Source organism: Spea bombifrons, chromosome 11 (genome assembly GCF_027358695.1).
Source record: "Spea bombifrons isolate aSpeBom1 chromosome 11, aSpeBom1.2.pri, whole genome shotgun sequence".
NCBI classification, from domain to species: domain Eukaryota; kingdom Metazoa; phylum Chordata; class Amphibia; order Anura; family Pelobatidae; genus Spea; species Spea bombifrons.
This window is the reverse complement of record NC_071097.1, coordinates 23,277,753-23,302,009: the sequence shown is the minus strand read 5'-3', so window position 1 is coordinate 23,302,009 and position 24,257 is coordinate 23,277,753. Positions and strand designations below refer to the sequence as shown.

Here is a 24,257-nt window from a genome sequence, read left to right as displayed (position 1 = left end):
CATACTATAATTACTATAATTTCACTATTTCATAATGTCATTACTACCCATTACAATTCTCAATAATAATTGCATTTTTATACAAATATACAGTATGTGCTCCCCCAGAAAATATTCTAAGATAAATTATATATGCATCTTTAGTTTTTATTATTTTACAAAATATGTTATCTACAAAAATATGGATGAATGTCCTTGAATTTACCATTGTTTCTGTAAAATGAAGGAACACTAATTTAAGCACCATATTTTGAATTAATAAACAGTTCCCTAAAAAAAAGGTGATTCACGCATTAATGCCTAGGGAGATGCTAAACATTTCAGTACCAACTTTGTTCATTTATGGTGGCATAATTCAAGAATCTAGATATAATCCTGCATATCAAAGATTTTGACATTCCTTTTATGATATTATGAAATAATGAGGTCCATAAGGAACCGTGTTCAAATGAACTCAAGCAACGCAGGGTGAACAAAACACCGTATTCAAATACAGAAATACAATTAAAAAAGGGCTCAATTAAGGTCTGACCTGACACTTTTTCACTTGACTTTTGTGCAGTACAAGCGTACCTCACATAAGTATACCTTGTAATACCTTGAAATGTTACATATATTGACATTTGATGGCTGAATATCTTTAGCTAATGACACGATAGATCATAGTAGAAACAGAGTCTACTTTAGAGGCATTTGCATGTAAATGTGCACGGTATGTATGTGCTTCACATGATATTTTCTGCGTCTCAAGAAAAATGTTAATTGGCAAGTTCTTGGTTTCCAAGAAAGTATTTTTTTTAATAAATGTATACTTTGTGAGGATACTCTTAGCAGATGGTTGGTAAATGTATGCCTTAAACTCCAGAGTCTACAGTATAAAATGAAAACCAACAAGTGAACATAATATTGTTTGTAATAGAACTTCACTATTAGCATGTACTGTAAACTTTCCTCATTGAAACTTGAACAATTTCAATTTTATTTCCGAAGAGTACAAATATGTTAAATCTTCCTCTACAAATGAAATCTGTGTCTGCCGCAAGAATGATGTTTGCATTGCTGGAAGAACAGTCTTGAGTACAAGAGCAATACATAATGTACTCAGCTCCAACCTTCCCTTGACCTGATATTATAAGCAAAAAGGCAGCATCTTAACATAATAATACAAAAATCAATAGGTTTTGGAATCACATCACATCCACCACGTAATAACAGTGTTTTGCAGAAATATCCCTCCTTTAACTCTGCAAACTTATACCTTAAAAATATAGCATGCTAGTGTGTTCAATGCCAAGGCTTTAAATATTAACATTTTTGCTTTGACAAATGTGTAATGTCTACCTTTACTAAGTGTCTTTTCTCACATTCACCCATTCCATACCAGTTCACCCAGTTCTTGCTTGTGTGGTTAGTCACTGGTCCATCCACAAAATGATTATAAACATCCTGATTATGAATGATAACTAAACACAATCTAGGTATGAAATAGATTTTCCTCAAGCATATAATCCATGTTCTATGTCTTGTACAGTTGAAAGTTATAGAAGTTGTAGACCAGGTGAGCTCAAGTGTCCTCTGTTTATTAATATACTATTTATACTATTGCTATTATACTAAGTATTTATGTACTTATTTTATACATATCCCTGTTTACCAACCAATGTTCCCTTTAAAAAAAAAAATATATATATTATTATTATCTTTTATTTATATAGCGCCAACAGTTTACGCAGCGCTTAATACAATACATATATTCAAGGGGTATGACAAGACAAGAACTGACAGACTAAGACAAACTGATACATTAGGTGGAGAGAGAGCCCTGCTCATATATATATATATATATATATATATATATTTCACATGGGGTGCCCCTTGCTCTTATTTTATTGTATATTGTACGGTGGTATGTGGTCCACATTATTGCAAATAATATCCTTTCAGAGAATCAGAATGAAAGCGACAAGCTGACATAATATGCATTAATATAGGAAATCGTTTTAGTATAAAATATCAAGACAAGGACACTACAAGGTTTTTTTCATGTGATATATATATATATATATATATATATATATATATATATATAAACCTGCAAATATTCAGCAGGAAAATGTATAGAAGTATAAATCTGTGATTATCAGTTAACTGCCAGGAAGTTTCCAATGCCGTTTAATTTCAGCTAAGGTGCTCTGTATGAGATGCAATAATGAAACCATTTATCTTCTTTGAAATCAATTTAAACTTAATTAAAATTGTTATAAGTAAATTCAAATGTTTCTTTCCTCTTGTAGTACATCACAGTTATATACAGTAATAGCTGCATCTCTGTAATCATCTGTCTTGCCATTGGACATCTTTGTAATCAATGTATTTCTTAGACACTGTGATTTGTATTTGCCACAAGTAGAATAAATCAGCGTTTAAGTTGTCAAAATGTCATACATTTCTTTGTGTAACATTTTTTTTAGAAATCACACTTCAATATTGTGGTGTTTTCAACTGATCTTTTTGAGACTGTTGTGTGTGTGTATGTATATATATGTGTGTCTGTGTGTGTGTGTGTGTGTGTGTGTGTGTGTGTGTGTGTGTTACATGAGCTTCAAACCCTTACTTGGATGGAATAATCTTATCTTTTTCTAAATTGGCCCAATGAAAATGTATTAAGACTACAGACTCAATATTCTCTTAGGGCTTATACATCCGTATCATTTTTCCTTATAAAATTCTCTACCATATAGAGAATAACTGTTACCCTTGTTATTTACCTTTAACAACTTTGGGTTCTCCATATAGGTATTTCATTTGAAGAAACTGATCTGCCATAAAGTCCTGTGTGGACTGGTGCATTAACCTTTGGACTTTTTATTACTTTTTTTGTAAAACCACTAAAATTTCTTTATAATTATAGCTCATGCTGAGGGTGTCATCTAGAGGTGCAACCTTTACATCAACATTGTGCACAGTTTGTACTTATTTGGTTTATAAAGCTTAAGTTTTGTTCCTTCTTGTGTTATAAGTAGCTTCTTCCACACACCTGCTCCAATTTCTTTTTTAAGGTGTGTATTCTCCAGAGACTACTATTCCCCTGCAAATCTAATATAATTCAAATCAAACAGCTTACTGGAGAAAACCATCTTAGAGAAAACCACATTATCCTGTTACGATAAAGCAATGCATTGCTCATATGTTTCCAATTTAGTGATGGTCTGAATTCATAGAATAAGGATGTCCCGCTCCAATGCTTGGGGTCGCCAAACCGCAATGTTTTCAGGGTAATACAGAATGTTTTTAGGAAGATACAGAGTACAGTGTAGATTATTCAGCGATGCATCATGTTAAATGCTTGCTTACTTCTAAAATGAACCTGTTCCTAATATGAAAAATCTGAGAATTAGGTGAGATTTTCACTCCATGATAAGAGGCTTTGAGAACAATCTGGATATTAATATATTTTTATATTATTTTTGTTATTGCTAATTGTGCTTCTATGTTCTTGTTGGGGCAGGAGTGACAGGAGATACCCCACCAATCTCTGAGTAAACATAATATTGGGAGCAGTATTATGATCCATTGTTTCTTAATTTTGTATAAATTTCCTCTATACCAACCAGACAACACATATTTAATTGAATCGGTTAAACCAAACGCAATGGATAACTATGGAGCCAGGGTATATCTATAACTTGTCTATGACACAATTTGGAAGTGTTCTATTTCATTTGTACTTTTTAGCAAAAACCTGCATTCATCCTTCCATTTTTAGATCTTTTTTTTGTGGAATTTATTCTATACAAGTTGCCTTCCGTGTGGATTCCAAACAGAGCGGATGTGAATTTAAATGAAAATAACATTGGAGCAGCTGTGTTTCAATTCCGTGATAGTAAATAAAATGTGCCATTGAAGTACTAAGAAAAGAAAGATCAAAATCAAATGAGAAAAAGGGTAAAGCAAAGCACGCATTTTAAACAGAGGTTGTTCACGAGAAAGAAAACACAAATCTTCTTAAAGCTTGTGACCGATAAACAATAAAAACAAAGATTCAAAAAAAATGAAATACCACAGCACATTTATAACCGTTCTCCAAAAATATATACTTTAAAAGTCTTTGCAAGACTAAAATTTATGGGATTAACATGCCACCAAAATAGAATGCAGGGCCTGGAACAGAAATATTTTCTCGTAGGAGAATAATTGATGGACTTATGTGAGAGACAGTTGGCCCCCATCCCATTTAAGATTTTAAGATACTCCAGGTGTACAGGGTTTACAAATGCCGCTGTCTGTGTGATATGTTTCTGATTCTGCCCATTTCCTCAATGTAGCTTAGCGAGGTGGGGGGTTTTGCATGGAGCCTGAGCACCCTCTGGGGGGTTTCCCCCCCAAAATAAGTTACCAGTATATTGATTGGTAGGACTTTGGGTTGCCTGGCTGGTATGTACCTCTTACACTTTTACTACTACTATTTTTACTTTTACTCTGGAGCTTTTTTTTAAAGGTAATCAACTTTTGTTTTTTTTTTTTCTTTGTCTTACCCCCATCACATCCTCAGAGCACCGCCCATCAGTAGGTCCTAAGCAGCTGCTTTATTTGCTTTTGCTTTAATTGGTAATACACTAAGAAGAATGTTCCACAAACAAGGACTACAGAGAAAGTTTGATACATCCTAAACAAACTCAGATGGAGGAACACCAATCTGTAAACTTTCTAGAATGCTATGCATGCTAATACGATCTTATAATGGATTGGGAATTCACTAATGTTGGAGTTTAGAGGAAAGCTTAATTGTATGGTGTTAGAGTGTCTGTGTGTGTTAGTGTCTGGTATTAGAGTGAGTGTGTGTGATTTATTATATGGTGTTAAGTATGTGTGGATGTTAGAGTGAGTGTATGTGTTTGTGTGTGTTAGTTACGGGGAGGAGGCATTCAGATTTACTTACCTCTTTTATTTATAAGTATCTGGAGTTAAAACTGCAACCTTCCTACAATTTCCGGCTTTTGTGAATGAAACACCATGTTGACAAATTTAATTCAAAAGAAAGTGGCAGAGAGACCCACAGTCATGGAAGGCTGTTATACAACCTGCTGATCTAGTTAATGCAATGTTTAAGGAAGCTGTTTAATTGTATTTCTTTTTTTGGAGAATCAGTTTGGGTTTGTTTAACAGTATGTTGGTTATCTTTAAACTTGTTAGTTTAGTGCCCAAACATTTTCCAATTTTGGGGATCTATCAAAAATACTGGCAGAAATGAGATCAAAAATAATCAATTTGCATTTCCTTGTTAATACTCTACACTAAAATAAAATAACCAGAAATGTATCTGGCATTTCTTCTTATAGTTTTTCTTTTTGTAAGACTATTCCTCATCTTGTATCAATTTTCAGATCACCAACTTGCTACATTTAAGTGTTCTCACCACAACCTCCAATATCATTTTGGATCTTTTCATGAGATATCTCTAACACCGCAACTACTATTACAGCTCTCATTGACATAAATGTGCAGAATGTAAGTAATGCGTTGAGTGGCAGAGGTAACTGCGATTACTGGATTTATATTGTTTAGTGAAACCATGTGTATTTAGTCTATCCCTAAAGTAGGGGTAACATAGTTTAGACCCCCTACCTTATATAACAAATAGCTTGTGTAATGTACCATAAAAAGTATACTCTTAGAAAAACATAGTTTCAGCCATGGAATAAAAGAAAATAGTGTTCTAGTAGTCTTGCATCTCTGGGATTCAATATTGGTTTGAAACATAAGACTGCTAAGTAAAATTGTGCTGAATGTTAATTTATATGCAAATCAGAATAAATTATGCAGGAAAAATATAAAATATGCAAGTTAATTCTTGCAAGACCTATCATAATTTGAACTAGAACCTGAATATTATTGAGTCTGATGTTTTGTCCGTAGGGAAATTTACTATTTCTGCTTGAACTGTAATACCCTGCAGAGTATTGTTGAACAAAGACTTCATATGTCCCAGCAGCAAAAATGATATTTGACACATTAGTTCACCTATGGGAGAACACCAACAGTGTTTTAACATGTCAAAATGTAAGATAGCAGGGGAAGGCATCAAACCTCTCTTTCTATATATCTATAGTGTTAATAGCCAGGTGACACTGGGCTATCACACAGGTTTAAGTGCCAACCCCTGATTTCCTTTATGCATTAAAGTTATTTTGCATCCTAAGGGCCACATGTGGCGTTCTTGATGTTACTGATGTCATTTAATGATAGCCTTTGCCAGATTGCCTTACTCTAACAGAAACCTGGTTGTCATCTCGGTGTGACTATGCTTTTGTGTCACTAGAACAACAAAGTTGTTGACTATGAATACTGCAAGGTATTATAAATGTAAACATTTTTGTTTACAAAAGGAGACAACTTTATACAGGGGTGCTGATAACATAAAAAAACTAAAGCAGGAAAACAAGATAAAATATTAATATTTTCCTGAAATTTTATCCATCAAGGAATTGCAAACATATTTACTTTGGATATAAATAAATAAATAAGTTTTTGTAGGTTAGTATTATAAGATCTGATAACAAAAGAGATAAAGATAGATACATCTAGAAAGACAGTAAGACAGTGGTTAAGTATTAGGTATATAGACCGTGCATTTGGATTTAAATTTGAATTACATTTGCCAATTTCATCAATTCACAGAAATATGGGAAAATAGGGAGGGACCCCTAACGGAAACATTAAAACAAAGCAAACAGCTCAGAATTTTCATTTGAATTTCATTATTTTTTCATTCTCATTCATTTTACTCATACTCTCCTACTTTTGCACACACTTTTTCACAATCTCTCACGCTTTCTCCCAATATCGTCTTCACTGACTACTTCCGTGTCCTTGTCTCCATCCCCACAGCCCTGCTTCTTCTATTGACTCTTTTTTTCTTCTTTATTAAGCCTTATTTCTCTGTCTGCTTCTCTCTGTGCCTTTTTTATTCATTATCTTCTCTGTGAACCTGGCCTCCTGGTGAACGTCTACAAAAGGCTGGAGCCTCCGTGCATAGCCTCTCTCTTAATTGGAAGGAGGGGGAGAGACTGTCCTATGGCTCCGCCCCTTTGCGGAAGTGCACCATTAAGCCAGAATAATGTAAATAGATTTATGGTTAAGGTTAAAAAAAAAAAGTCCCTGGAGAGGAACGTTTCATGCTTCATTTAAATGCTGACAGTAAAATAATATTTACTTTATTTGTAGGTTTTGTAGATAGTTTAGGCCTTTTTTTTATTTCTTTTGCTAAAGATGGTTGAATTGGTCTTCCAGCTGTCCATTAGCATTGATGCTACATTCAGGTAGGGCTTTGTTTCAGCATAGGCACTCCACATTCACAGTCCCGTTCTTTTGTAAGGGAATCTTGGCATGGGATTGCATTTTAGATACATCAATACATTTCAATGTTACAGGCGGAAGAATTAAAGGAAGGATATTAAATAAAAAGAGCACGCATACATCCATTTCACACAGTGGTACTAATTGCATTTAATAGAGAAAATTGAAACTTCTGAGATACTTACCGTATTTATCGGCGTATAACACGCACTGGTGTATAACACGCACCCCCATTTTTGAACAAAAAAACTGAACAAAAAAAACTCCATCAGAATCACTGCTATCTGGGAAACCACACACACACACACACACAGTAAGACACACACAGTAAGACACACACAGTAAGACACACACACCCTAACCCCCCTTCTCAGGATCTCCCCTCTCTCTCTCCCTAACCCCACCCCGGTCACTTACCTTCAACTCCTGTGTTGGAAGCGTGAGGCGTTTGTCTCGGGTGCCGGCGCTTCACTGCTGAGCGCCGGCACCCGAGACAAACGCCTCACGCTTCCAACACAAGAGTTGAAGCGCTGAGGCAGGCGGCGGCGGCAGGCGGCAGGCGGCAGGCGGCTGGCGGCAGGCGGCTGGCGGCTGGCGGCAGGCGGCGGAGGCTGGCGGCAGGCGGCAGGCGGCGGCGGCTGAGCCAGGCGGCGGCGGCTGAGGCTGAGGCAGGCGGCGGCGGCTGAGGCTGAGGCAGGCGGCAGGCGGCAGGCGGCGGCGGCTGAGGCTGAGGCAGGCGGCTGAGGCAGGCGGCGGCCGCCAGCAGAGGAGTCCTGATTTCTGTCAGTCAGGGGGGCCCGAGAGTTGCCGAGCGGTACGTCTTCAGCAACCGCTCGGCACCCCTTGGGCCCCCCCTGACTGGCAGAACTCCAGGGCCCGGTCGCAGTTGCGACCCCGGTAGTTCCGCCACTGGCTCTAGGATTTATCGGCGTATAACACGCAGGTAGGATTTCAGCTTCAAATTTTAGTTAAAAAAGTGCGTGTTATACGCCGATAAATACGGTATATAAGGTCAAAATACTAAAAATAAAGAATGATATAAGCTTTAAGGATCTCAGAGGTATCTTCTTCTGATATCATGAAAGCTTGTGTGTGGCCTAATAAAAAATATTGGCTTTGACTAAAGACTCAAATGATTGCATTTAGTATCACCTAGGTTGAATAACATCAAAATAACATTCCTTATGAGAACATGTACGTTAAATACAAAATAAAGGACTTTATTAAACTATGCTACATTTCTTTACGGTTATCAGTCCTGAACGCCAATATTAAAGGGTAATCTTATCCCCAATGTGCATTAACAAATGTAAAAAAACTGAAGTCTGGTTGTGGCATGGTCAAAACAAGCATTCTGACTGTGTTGGAAAGTAGCTTAAACAGCAAGACACATGTTCTTTTATATTAATATGCAAATTAAATGTTATAAGATTGACAGCTTAAGTGATCACTTGATTTTTTTAAAATGTATACCAGTAGGATCTTTTGTTGTGGAATAAATAAAAAAAAATCAAAAGAACTGTGTTTCTCAAAAAATGACTATATTCTATTTATTGCAAAATAAAAAATACATATAAACATATAAATTATTGCTAAATAAAACATTTGACTAATTCAGGATCTTGTCACAAAATAAAATGAAATACAGTAAGTAGAAAACATCAGGTGGACACAGATAGGGACAGTCACTATACCAGGAGGAGGATTCAACAATGATGGCAAGTTGCCTAGCCCTTGAGGCAGCAAAGCAGCCCCAGACCATAACACTACCACCACTCTGAATGTTGGAATGATGTTCTTATTGTGGAATGATGTGTTTGCTTTATGCCAGATGTAACAGGACCTATGTCCTATTTCTCCTTATTATCCCAAAAGGCTTGGGGTTCATCAAGATGTTTTTTTTGGCAAGCATTTATGTGCTTTCTGTGGTTTTTACCATGCAACTCCATGGATGCCATTACTGCACAGCCTCTATCTTTTTTTGAATTGTTACAAGATCATTGAAAGGTTTGCCATTGTTTCATGTTTTCTCAATTTTTAGATAATGGCTCTCAGCATGGTTCGCTGGTCATAGAGCACTATAAATGGCTTTGTAACCCTCTCCAGACTGATAGATGTCAATAACTTTGTTTCTCATCTCTTCTGTTTTTAGACACCATTTAGCCGACTTTACTTTACAAGACAGGTTATATTTAATGTTTAGATTAACAGGGCTGGCAATAATCATGCCTGGGTGTGTCTAGTAAAATTGAGCCCAATTTTCAATTACATTTGGTTAATTGGTTGATTTAGTAACTAAAGGGAAATTACTTTTTCACACAGGGTTGGGTAGCTTTTTCTATACATGAAATCATAATTTAAAAAACGCATTCTGTGTTTACTCAGGTTTGATGATCAAATATGCAAACATAGAAGAAATTGGGAAGGGACAAATACTTTTTCACAGCATGGTACACTAAATGACCAAAAGTATGTTGACATCAATAATTACTGAATTTAAATGTTTCAGATACACCCATTGCTTATCCAATATCTTGTGGAACCCATTTCCAGATGAGTGGAGGCTTTTATGGCTACACGATGGGGCCAACGCCATATTAATTCTCATGGCTTTGGAACGGGATGTACAACAAGCTCATAGAGGTGTGATGGTCAGCGTCCACATACTCTTCATCATATAGTGTATTTAAAGGGTGTTCTAGGGTTATATTTGGATATATTTTGAAAGAAAATGTTTAAAACCAGATCATTTTCTTTTTGTATATGTGCAATTTGAGTGGCTAACTGCCAAAAATAATAATACACTGCCTCCAAAACATATGATTATTAAAATACAACTCTACTCATATTTTCTATTCTCTTCTAATAATGAGCGAGTTTGATAGCTTGGTATCTAAGTATTGTATCCGAGAACATATGCTAAAACAATTAATTAATATAAAATTGAGCATTATACCCATTGTGCGGAAAAGGTGTGCATGGGGGGCTTTCCATCTATCCTCCATCTGTTAGAAATTAGATACACAGGCTTAAGATGTTGCACAATATGTGTAGTTTCCCCTTTTTGAGTTGCTATTAATGTCAGAAAATGCCAGCTCAGGTAGAGATGACATTAAGTCAAATACTGTTTAGCTTGGTCTCGGAAGATATTTTTTTTGTTCACTGAAGCATTCACTGTTAATTTATTTATCAATCAGCAAAGAAAAAGTTTGGACCTTTAGAAAAAGTGTCAGATTTTATAGATCATTAAGATTATTTTTTTCACAGCTTCTAAATGCTACTGTAGACGAAAATAGGTTTTAAATGTATAAAATATTATCTTGTTTGAGGCTAATTAAAAACCTGTTAGCAAAGTGTTTTATAACTGCGGTCACTATTAATTAAAAGGGATGTAAAAAAAGTTTATTAAGTTGAGGGCAAAATAAATGTGTTTCAGAAATGTAACTAACTTGTGGTAAGGAGTTTAAGAGGTGAATTTGATAACCAGGAGTTTGCAGAAGTATTGCAATTTCAACACATTGACTTGACTATATATAATGTCCAGCAGCAGATAGCTTATTTTGAAAGAAAGATTTCTAATTTTACAAATTTAACTTTCAACTGTAACTTAAAACAGACTAAAAAATAAAAATAAAAAAAAAACAGACTAAATGACTTGCCAAAATTACCGTATTTGCTCGATTAGAAGACAACCCCGATTATAAGACAACTCCCCAAAATTTTAATATTAATTTAGAAGAAAGAGCCTGAATATAAGACAACACTATAAGAAAAAAGTTTTACTAATAAATATTTATTCAGATGTAAACATTTTTTTCATATTTAATAAAAACTATAATTGAGAAGAATGCATTTTTTGTACTTATTTCCTTTTATTTGGAAACCTGCCCCCCTGTTATGCACATCTGCCTGTCAATCCTCTAATTAGACCCACTAATACAAGAAATCCCATCTTTGGCCATATGAAATGTTGAGATGATATGGAACAAGGCAAACAATTATGTGCTTTCCATCTTAACTGGGAGACATATACTATGCATCTATATTTTTTCTATTTTCTGTAGGGCTATAATAAAAACATATATATACATATTTTTTTTTTATTATATTACTCCAGGTGTATCCAATAAGCCTTGCTATTCGTTTAATTTAAAATGAAAACTGTATTGCATTTTTGTGTCTTTTGAATTAATTCCAATACATAAGCATATATTTTAATAACGTTTTGGCACATAAAAAGCACACAATAGAAATCTATGTTTAAACTGATTTTTTTGAGAACAGAGAAATATAACTTTGAAGCAAAAGATTACCTATAAAGGGTGCCTTTTATTTTCATATAAGCACACAGCTTTCTATTATACATTCAAGGACAATTAAAGGTAATTAGACAATTAAATGTGTTCATAGGTTAAATAAGCACACAATAGTACAGATTTTTTTTATCCTTGTTTGTACGCATCTACCCAGAATTCCTAGTAGTTGTGGCAGCACTAGAAGATATCTGAGGGGAAAACACATCTTCTGGCTTAATAAAAATGCCTTTGGTACCCTCTAATTTTAAGTGGGGGGGTTTCCCATCACCTTTATCCCACCATAACGTTTGTGTGCTTTCTTAATATAAGAAAGGATACATTTATACATATGTATAACATATGCATCACAAATAAAATTTTAAATAATGTTACTATAAGATGCATTTGATTAGGACAGGGGTGTCCAAGTTTTTTCTGCAGTGGGTCACTTCATCAGAAATGTATGTGTGCGTGGGCCGCACTCGTTTTTCACTAAGAGAAAATATGGCCTTTTAGCTTTATAATGCATATTAATACAGGGTTAATTTGGCAATAATGAAAAAAGCAGTGGAAATTTTTTTTTTTATCAACTTTTATATGTCATTCTATCAATAAACAGTAACACAAAGTCAGTCCACAAACCATTTAAAACAAGTTTTGCCAAATAAAACTGCACAAGGCTGGAGCACACTGTGGGTACAAGCTGGATTTAAGCTATCTGATACACACTGGAGGCAGGGCCGGATTAAGACAATCATGGGCCTGGTGCTGAGGATTTTGGTGGCCATTTTATGGAAATAAATAAAATAGACAAAATCTTAACTCCTCGGCATCGATGTATACTGCAAAAAGATGACATCGGTGATCGGCAGATAATACAAGATAGAATTTTATGTGATGGGACTGGGAGTAATCAGTACACTAAAAAAGTCATCATACAGGGGATGCCTGAAGCCACAATTTAGTGCCACTAATCCTTTTCAATAAAATCTTCATATTGAAATAGAGTAAATAACACAAAACCTTTAATTTTCCTCTCACTGATTTCTGGGCCAAGAAAGTTTTGTCCTCTGAAGTGACTACAAATTCAGGAGGATGTTTTATCTCTGGATAAGTAAAACTTAAATAGTTATATTTATTCCTGCAGTAAGTAAAGTGCCAGGAAACAGACAACCAAATACACACACCAGGACAGGCTCTGCCACACCGACACCCAAACACACACACACACACACACACACACACATCAGGAAAGGCTCTGCCACACTGACACCCAAACACACACACACCAGGACAGACTCTGCCACACCGACACCCAAACACACATACACCACACCCTTGTATATTGATCCATGTCATGCCCCAGCCAATCCTCCCCCTTGTGTATTGATGCCCCCACCCTTTTTGTATTGGCTAATGTGATGCCCAATCAACCTCTTGTCTATTGAAGCCCCCCGCCATGTTTATAAACCTCAGCCACCCATATTGATTTTGTAATGCCACAACCCAGCCACCCCCTTTTGTATTATTGTATATTCAAGGGAATCCCCCCCCTTGAATATGGGTCCACTTTCCTAAAAATCCTAACAATTTTTTGGTAATACTTACATTTTTGTGTTTTTTTTTCCCCTGCTGTCCTCCGACGTGACGATCCTCTTCCCTGTCAGGAGGAACAGGGTGGGACGAAGAGCCGAGGCACTGCTGCCTTTGAAAGCGCCCCCCAGACGCGAAGTTCAAAGCAGCCGGCCCACCAGGAAATCTCCCGGGGGCCAGTCCGGCCCTGCTCACGCGGGCCGCACCTCGAATTCTGCCAGACCTCGGAACACCAATGGCTTCGGCACTAGGAAAATCTAGCTGCTGCTAACTGTTATGGAATACGAAGGTTTTTTTTTTCCCCCCCGAAGATGAACACGAAGACAAACAGAAAAATAAAGACAAACACGAAGATGAACACGAAAAAAGTATTTGTGGATTCAGCACATACGCAGCTGCATCTTTTACAATATCCACATAATGTTGATGGAGCTGGTTGGTTATATGTGTTTAATCTTATGTTATTACAATATTGCAGCAATAGACCTTTATAAAGCGATGATACATCCCAATTTTTTTTACTAACATCTAGGTTTTATCCTTCACTTTTATTCTGGCTCAAATAGGCACTTAAACAAATAAAGCTGGACATATTCTTTATGAAAGGTTTTACATATAAAACAAGTAAAATGAACAAAGCATACATTATAGAAGAGGTGGCGACATTTAGAAGCCTTCCATATTCATGATGCACACTCATTAACAAGGGTTGGAGGCTAATTAAACAGTGAATCAGTGTTCAAACGAATGTGTCAACAGGTACAGCCAAAATAAAATGGCTTAACATGAATTAAAAAGAACTTTCTTAACCCCTTAAGGACAATGCATTTTGAGCTCGTACATGTACGAGCTTTGTCATTAAGGGGTTAATATTAGACTTGGGCACCAGGGGGCTCTTCGTGTTCGCCTTTGTGCTCGTCTTCGGGGGAAAAAAAATCTTCGTATTCCGCAAATATTCGCCTGTTCCTGTCTTCTCTTCGGGCGAATATTCGTGGACATTCTTCGTGTTCGGTTTTTCTTCATTTTTTTTCCGGTTAAGGGGTTAATACGGGGTTAACGCGTACCGCAGCATCTCTTGTGCCAGGAGTTTAAATGTCCGTATGAGCAACTCTATTGGTCGTCGTACAGACTGTTAAACTCCTGTTGCCGTAACTTGTCCGGCAGATACCATTGGTCTCCCTGTTCTATCATTTATTAACTGATAGAACAGGGAGACCAGTGGGATCTGCCGGGTAAGTTGCTGCATTAGGGTTTTAAAAGTCTGTACGAGCGACTCTGTTGGTCGCTCGTACAGACTTTTAGGCTCCTGGTCTCCCTGTTCTATCAGTTAAATGTCCGTACGAACGAACAATAAAGTCGCTTGTACGGACATTTAACTGATAGAACAGGGAGACCAGTGGGATCTGCCGGACAAGTTGCTTCATTAGGGGTTAACTTTTTAACTTTCATTAGGGGTTAACTTTTAACTTTAGGCTCCTGGTGTACTTGTTGCACCTTAAGGGGTTAAGGGTGCCGTGCGAGTGAGCCTATTGGTCGCTTGGACGGCCCTTTAACCTACGGATTTCCGCTCCCGTTATCTCACGCAGCATCAAAGGGGAAATCCATAGGTTCGCTGTCAGGGGTTACAAAGGCCGTGCGAGTGAGCCTATTTGTCACCTGCAGGGTCTTCCTCTAGCATCAACCAGAGGAGGTCCCTGTAGGCGACCAATAGACTCATTCGCACTGCCCTGTAACCCGTGACAGCAAACCTGCGGATATCCGCTTCTGTGAACTGCTGCGATGCCCCGAAGATAAGGTAAGTTAGATGGGGAAGGGACCGGGGAGATTAGTACGTGAAGACGAAGACGATCACGAAGATCTTCGTGGTGTGTGTCTTCGTCTTCGCCTATGTTTTACCGCCGCTGTTTTCTCTTTGGCGTGTCTTCGGAACGAACACGAAAACGCACTCTTCGTGTTCGTTTTCATGTTCGCCCAAAGACGAATGCACAAGTCTAGTTAATATGAATTAACTATATCAACCTGTGTTATCACCTTCATCCAGCACAATTTTACGCCTATGATATTAGATGGTAATAAACAGCTCACATCATTAACATCATAGAGAAAAGTTATTGGAGTACAATGATCAGAACAATTAAGAAGTAATGATGACATTGATTATGATCTTATATATGTTATTTGTATTGTTTACAATTATTAATAAACCTGTTGCCATGCTCAACATACTCATGGCTTTGAAATACATATGTGACTAGATATGCTATCCACATACATATTATTTATGTGTTACAGACTAATACTTTTATCCAATATCCATTATTTACAGCATAAAATTAATGTATGTATCTGTAACAGGAGGGATGTAATACCCTATGTATAAAATACAGCTCTTTTTTTCAGCATTTCATTGATTCAGTCATTGAAACCTTAAATTATATAGATTGGATTATAGATTACTATATAGATTATTAAATTAAAATAAACTACACTTTAAAATGTAGGTTGTAGTTATGATTGACTCTTCACCAAATATCCATCCAAAACAAGCTTTTCGTTAACCAGTAAAGCATTTATATGTTGCGTTAACATTTTTAATACACCGTTTTACACCAACAGCTTTAAAAACCTTTGTAACATATTAATGAAGAAAGCAATCACATTATTGCCTACTGTGCACAAAGTTTCAGAACAAAAAGGCTGAAATATTTTACTACGATTATAAATAAAAACAAAAGCCATATGGGCTGTTAAAAATGTTAACAAAACATATGGGCAGTGTTGTTATGCTCTCCTTATTGATGCCAAGTTTTTTTTTAAGGATGGAATCACTTTACTACTACTATTTAGCACAACGGCAGATTCTTCTCCATAAGTGGGAATAAAAAAAAATGGTTTGCTACCAGCTAAATCTAAATCCAACACTGTAGGTGGATTTCTAATAACCTTGTTTGATCAATTACATATTTTGGCTATTGTAAAGTAAGCAGATTCCGTGCAGGCAGTCATGCATACATGTTTCTGAAATGAAGCTATCGCTGTTTAACAAGATTAAATCTGGAGAGCAACCAAATACATTAAGAAGAAGAAAATTAAAATATTGAGTCTAATCAGCTTTTAGTTTAAGACTCTTCAAATATTGTGATAATTCCATATAAGTATGTTAATCCGAAATTGGAAAATCTGAAAATGATTGTAAAGAGCATGTAATACAGCGTAGGTCACAAGCAATTACTTGGTGCAATTAAACAGAAACTAGTTCCTTAGTAGATGTTTGCATGCAAAATGCACAGGGAATAAAATATCTAAAATGAGAACCAAAAAATTGCCACTGCTTAATTTATTGTCAAACTATTTGGAAAGATCTTTTGCAATCATTGATATCTACAGATTCTACCTCAACTAAAAAGCTACATTTATATGTTAAAAAGTATACAAACAAAAAAGACAAAATCTGGGTAAATTGGTCTTGAAGCACAAATGATTTATTACATTTCCTGGTTCACAGGTTAACATTTGCAGGTCGAAATTCAGACCTTATAATCAAAGTAGAGTTTTCTACTGTCAAATGTATAATGCCTATTAATCTATCATGAGGGTGACAACCTTACTACTTCAATTTGTACAGAGCTATAATTTTTAAAAGACCTTTTTATAAGTTAGATGTTCTCAGTGCATTACATATTTTAAGCAAATTAACTTCAACTATTTTTTTTTGACACAGAAGTAAATGATGGAAAATATGGAGAAAAATATTAGCATACTAACAACTGCACACAAATATTTATATTATAGAGTATAGCAAGCAAAATAACACGTATTCCAATACGGACACGTCGAACACGTCAGTGAGAATTCCCCGCACTGGAACTCTCCTCACTGACAGCCGGGGAAGGTCTGCGCGATGGACGCAGACAACCCCCGCTGCTAACCGCACCTCCTCCCGGCTGCAGCGGAAGTTGTCTACGCAAATCGCACCGGTAAGTTTGGGGGGGCATAAGACAGGAGGATCCAGGTCCCCTGCAGCGCTGCGGGGGATCTGGATCTTAGTCTCATAGTCAGACCTATTTTCTCTGAAAATAACCTCGTCTTATAATCGAGCAAATACGGTAGATGTGCCAAGACTAAACAATATTGGAAGTAAATCAGGTACATGCATTTGTATACATGTATCCGAATAGTTGTGAGTTTATAGTAAAAACAAATGCTTATTATCATATGATATTTAGTTATTTGTTACCCTCAAACCTCTACATGACTGACTTTGCTAATAACTTTGTGTCTTAGAGTAAAGAAAAAAACTCACTATAAATGAATCTTGCAAATGTATGTAAATTATATTCTCTAGGAAATGAAAGGCTCTTGTGTTAGAGCTATGCATCTTAATAATTACCCTAGAAGAAAGAGAGACTTTCCGAAATCTTAGAGACCAAAAATCATTTTCTGCAATCTGCCAAATTACTATGAGATGCAAATGTTGCTAAAAAACAAACAAAAAAAACCCCACACCAATACCATAAATTCATCATTGTTTCTCAAAAACAAGATCATTATACAAATAAAAGAGAGTAGGCAAAAAAAAAGGATTTCTCAGTTATACACGAATTGCACTACATGGACTGTTTATAACCAGACAGAATTAATTATTCTCTTCTTTCACAAACTTTGAAGTCGCCCTATGTTAGAAATTCTCACTTTTTAGATAAATCTTGAAGTAAAGTCACCTTGAAACTGAAGATTTACATAGAACAATTCTGACATTAAAAACTTGACCCATTTTTTATGGGAAACAATAGATGACTCACATAACAGACGTTCTTTACAATGATTACATTTCCATTCTTCTGCATAAGATAAAATAGACCATCATGCCTCTTTCATTCTTACAATTTTAATATCTAAGAACAGTTTGTATATATATATATATATATATATATATATATATATATATATATATATATATATATATATATACTGTATATATATATGTTGTATTTTTTTTTGCTTAATTCACTTATGCATAATTCTTTGATGAAATGTATTGTATTTTAAAGCCAGGCTACCCAAAGAGCAGACTTGTCATGGACCTAGAAATTCTACCTTTGTGGTATGACATTGTAAGCCAACAATTCATCTGCCCACTGTGAGTTGGGTGGATTGGAACTGTGAGAGATGGCAGAGCTAACCCTGAATGAGGGTAGCTGTCTATTAGAATTTCACATCAGGTAAATGGGTGGAAAATTATTTTGGAAAATGGCATAGTAAAACATCACCGCCACTTGGGCACTAAAACACTGCCTTGAGATCCAGCAACCTTTTGCCAAGCCATGTGTATACACTGCATAGTTTGTGTTAAATATAGCCTTCTACTCTTCATTTTCTACCTGTTAATTATTACACCGTTTGATTTTTTCATTGTATATTGTATATTTCCAAGAGAAGAACAAAGAAAATTCTATAAAAGTTGCCTTTTAATAAACTCACTAAAATGTGAAAATACCAGATCAGAGCACATTAAAGTCATTTATACCTCTTACTAATACTATGTAGGAGGCTAACTGCCATTAGCGCAAAAACAAAATTATTTAAAAATTAGGCATTGGAGGAATTGGTGTCTGGGATGCACAGTGTTAAATTCTAGAGCCCTGTTTCCCTACCCCTGCCTGCCTAGAAAACAACAGCAATCTACAAAACTTGTATTATATATTTCTTATCATTGCTCTTTTCACATTCCTTTTGTTATATAGACACATTAGAATGCATGTTAACCCCTTAAGGACAACGGGCAGTCCCTAAACCCATTGAAAACAATGCATTTTGAGCCCGTATATGTACTGGCATTGTCATTAAGGGGTTAATAGTTTCATATTGTAGAATTTTTACGTCTCGGTAAACCGGCTATGAAATCAGAACAGCTTTGTATCTCATTCATCTTTCATTTTATAGATCGAACGCTAATATAAAATTAAGAAAGAACTTGAATCCTATCCAAATGCTCCTTGCACGGAAACATCATTATCTTCTTTGTAGAAGCCCTGTGACAAATAATATTCTTATCGCAACTGCTAAATTTAAATCTTGCTGAGCATAAAAAGAATAAACAAACAAAAATGAATTGCGCAAACAAACAGAAAGTAAAGTTATGCCAAAATAAATATTTATTATATGTCTCTTTTAAAATGTAAGGTTTGCACTCGATTACTTTGAAACATACGACCGTCCAAATAGGGTCCCCTAAAATATTATATACATTATATGATGACAATATTGCTGAGTCCTTTAAAAAAAATATATATTAACGCCTCTGCATATTTTGCGTAGGAGTGAACTATTTAGAGATAATATAACATATGGAAAGTGTAGCAGTGGGGAAATACATATACTCACTTTGGAGAAACTATAGAAACTGAAGAAATCTAAAATCTAAATTAATAAATGTGTGGCTGGTAACATTTATTCAGGGATATTCTATTTAACCTTATAGATATGAGATACGAAATAGCCATGTAGATTGAGATATGAAATAGCCACGTAATTACGTAACCACGTACGTTTCCTCCTTCTCTTTCCGACTTACAATGCCAGTTATCCTAAATAAAACATTTTCACTGCAATGTGTATTTGTTACAGTTCAAAGTCGTGGGGCTTCTTTAATCCTATGAAATCAACACGGCAGAAAAGGTCACATCTCCAAGAACAAGAACATTCATGAAACAAACAAAAATGCGCTCTGCCATCAGGCTTCCTTACTACTTCTTTTTAAGACATATGTTTTTTTTTTTTTTTACTAATTTAGACTATTTTTTTATAGTGCAGTCCTATGTAGATTGAGTATTTTACTGCTAATGCACAGCATCCATGTAAAAGTTATATATCAATATTTTATGAGATTAAGATGGAACAGAAATATAGGCACTAAAAAACTGCAACAGATCAAAAAAGACACAGCACCTATTTATATACAGAATGCCATGTCTTATGAGCAAGAAGGCACGTTGTTCTTGGTATTTAATTCGATATGTTCTATATTTAATTTCTAATATATAACACCCACTTAATTATACAAGAAAGGTATTATGCAACAAACAGCATTCCACCAATTTACTAGCCTTGAGTCTGTATAGTTCCTCAATCTAGAAATGAAAAAGTGGTAATAGAAGCCAATATGTACTTTTTTTCGGCTACAATAAATCCAATTTCATATTGGCAAAATTAATTTTACAAAATTGAAAATGATTAATGTTTATCCTGATTAAATTTTAATGTTTAATTTAATTTAAAAGTATCCCATTAAGGTTGATAATGTCTTAATTCGAATTATAGAACAATAACAGAGCAATTGCATTATAGCAACTCTGTGTTTCACTGGGATTTATAAAAACTTATTTTTGTACAAAAGCCAAAAGCTTTAGGCATAGAAATAGAAAATTAGAAAAAACTCATTCTTTTTAAGGTTCCCAATTTAATGACCAATATCCAAAAAGCTAAATAAACAGTGGAGTCTCAAAAAGTATTCATTTATCATGAAAACAGGCAGCAGATAAACTATGGGAACTTCTATTTTAATATTTGTAAAATAATCAAGGTTTTGCTTTATATCGACGTCTCACAAAAAAAAAATCACATAAAAAAATTAAAAAAATCTGAAATCGTATTTATAAGCATGATAAGAATGATTAAAGGTTGGTGCACTCACCCTGACTTGACCCACAAAAGCATTCACTTCTTCCTCTTGGACAGAAAGATTTCTAGGCAGGTAAAGATCAAATACGGGGTTATTGTCATTCACATCTGTCACCAGCACATTAACAGTGGCAGTGGAGGTCTGTAAGAAAATGTACAACACTGTTAGTGCCTAAAGTGCACGATTCATGAAAACAAAAATGAACGAGTTACAATGTCAATTGTTTACATTATTTTAGTAAAGTGAACTTTTGGTTTTCACATGAGTGCTTAGAACATTTTTCAAGCAGCCTTGCTTAAAAAGCTGTCAAACGCTGTGTCATTCAACATTTTAAAGTAAGAAACTCGACAGACCTAACAGAACTTCAGAAGTACATTTTTTTATATTTTGGTCTTTAATGCAAGAAAACACTTAAATGTAGAAACATTTTGACTAGTCCGAGAATGTTACCTGCCATAAAGAACCTAATCGGTCCTTGGTCTCGTCTTAGATTCAGGAAAAATCTATACTGTAGGTATCAGAGAAGAAGTGTGTGATACCTACACGTGGATCAACATTCATAACTAAAAAGTCACAATCTTCAGATGTATTGGTGCCTTAAATATGTGTGACATCAAAACACAGTTTGTGCTTTTGAATAGTGTTATTAGGTTAGCATTAAATATTCTTCCAGTCCAAGGTAGGTGGCCTAAATCCAAGAGCCAGTTGGAGACCAAGCCTACAGCACATAAGGTGCTTCACATGTAGACTTAAAAATAATGAACCCCTGTGTTTTCTTGAGCATATATAGAAAATGATTGAGCACAAAAAAGATAAAGTACAATGATGTGCCATAATCTTTTAATACCCACATACATTTTGTTGCAGTTACTTACTGTGGCAGGAAAATGGTCCTATGAAAATCATAGTAAGTCAAGAGGTAACTACTCTGAATTAATTAACGTAAATAAAACAAGAATATTAACCATGATATACCAATTAGAAAGGCACCATGATGCAAAGATATCATTAAATCAGAGGATTACACATAGCTTCAGATGATGTGACCTTGAGAGTTTGCCCATTCTCCCTGGGATTTATGAGAAAACCGAATCCTGTAAATGCTCAGGATCGAATTTGTAAGTTTTCATCAACACAACAAATCATATTTTGTTGAAATGGTAATTAGTTTCGCAATATTTACCCCTAAAGCATTTTTAAAAATAAAATAAAAATTTGTTTAGCTAGTATACTAGGAAAATGTGTTTAGTACTAATATACAAATATACTCAAGGAAAGTATGATTTTAGCACAATACACTTTATCAATTAAGAAATAAAAAATATATGTCTGTAACCATAGCCAAACAAGATAAAATAAAAATCAGACAGAAAAATATTCATGGGGTATTACGATTATTGTTATCGGCTTTCAGAAGGACGTCGTGTCCCTTTTTTAAACATCTTGTCTTCTCAAGACCCTGTGTGGCTAGATCACACTGGTTCCCACTGGTTTCTAGTGGACATAAATTGATTGATTAAAAAAAATGAAGGACACTATTATTCTCAGCTTTCAGCACTATCACCCACAAAAGCATAGGATATGGGATTACCTGCAATGAAACTCATCTGTGCGTCTGACAGAAGTTCAATGCAAGTATGGGAAATGAAACTTGCTGCAGGTTGAAATCAGTTTTGTTCACAAATTGCCGCTAGCTGAGATCAATCTTTTTTCATGTTATATCCTGCTGGCTACTTCAGTCGAATGAAACAACTGCTCTTCAAAGTGAATTTACTTCTCCTTCAAATGTTAATATCCTTGTTATCAACAATAGACTTAGGCTACTCTGCTCAAATTTTTCATTGTCTCAATTGGTGCCATTAAACATGTATGAAGGTGTCACGTATGCCATATTTTAATTATAGATTTTCTATTACAATCTATCCTTGTGAAATTTCCATCTGAATTTTGAAAGGTTTGTCAAATCCCATGTAATGTGTAAAGCATATATTGTTAGCATTATACAAGTCATTATGTATTATATTGCAAAATGTACAATGCAAAATGACATGAGATCTGTGTGCATATTTCAACATTTTGCCTGATCTGGTGGTTTTGATGAATCTAGAGCTCTAAATATTAATTAATTTTGGTAATGCACGACTAACTGCTGTGTTACCTGTTGGGCACATTTGTTCCTGTAGTGAAAATATTATTCCAGATATCATTATATCAGTCTGTCTTTGCCCACAGTGTAATATATTTTGTCTACTGAATTAAGACTTTTAGAAATGACATGCAATACTTTTTCAGCGTCTAGTGATATACCATGACGTGCAAAATGTGTCTCTAAAAAACTATGCAATGTAATTGGAAATTTGCTGTAAGCAGTCAGGCAAGTCCACAGGGAGCAGACGAGAAGTCCAAGGTTTTAAAGAGTAATAAGAAACCTTTGAGGTTTCAAAGCAGTCTGAAGATCTTTGGAGCATTCATTTTGTTTCCTCCGAGACTTTCAGAATTAATAAAGGTGTCACCCAGTAATAAATTGGAACAAAATTTAAGCCAGATTGGATACTTGTAAGAAATCAAAATGAACTATTACAGTGTGTTATAGTTTATGAAACAAATCTTGATCATTCACATCAGCCAGGAGTAAATGCAAAACACAACATACTATAACAAAACAATATCTTCAACCACCACAGACAGTGTTTGTTTTTTTTTTTACTTTTTTATTTTTTATTTGCTGGAACAATCAGCAAGGCTATTCTATGGGTTGCTATTGTGATTGCAGCTCTTGTACTACTTTGCACCTGGATTGCACATTTTGTACATTCTGCAGACCCAATAAAACATTCATGCCTTGGAGGCATTAAAACGAGTACCCTTGTCTTACGCCATAATTCCCTGTGTACATCACAATACGTACATACAATACAGAGTACTTGATTTGTCAGGTCTTTGGATTAGTTTTTTCTTTGGTAAGATGCCATGTCCATTCCCCACCTACTCTATGCCCATTTTCCTCCAATTCTACACCCAGCAAATACTGTGTGGAGTTAGCCCCTCCCTACATGTGACTAGCCCCACCGCTTCATTAAGACACTTCCCCAGAGGAGCCTATATTTGGAAGTTCCCAGGTATATTCATTGCCTCTACCCCAAATGTGCTTAAGCAAATGTGCTTAAGTCATTGATATTAAAAGGAAAGTCTTGCAATCAGGTTTTACATAAGGCATTTTAGTTATGAATCTGAATATTGGATTCATTTAGAATTAACAATAATTATGTATATTGTTTCTGGGCAGCATATACAATCATCACACTTCTTAACCCCTTAAGGACAATGGGCGG

General features: G+C 35.4%; 1 protein-coding gene across 1 annotated transcript in view; it reads right to left on the bottom strand.

The window, feature by feature from the left end:
- The window catches only part of PCDH15 (protocadherin related 15), a 280,874-nt gene that overhangs the window by 23,253 nt on the left and 233,364 nt on the right, over positions 1 to 24,257 (bottom strand). Inside the window, exon 18 of the mRNA XM_053451264.1 lies at positions 20,938 to 21,066. Coding sequence (XP_053307239.1) covers positions 20,938 to 21,066 — 129 coding nt within the window. The remainder of the gene's footprint in view (positions 1 to 20,937; positions 21,067 to 24,257) is intronic.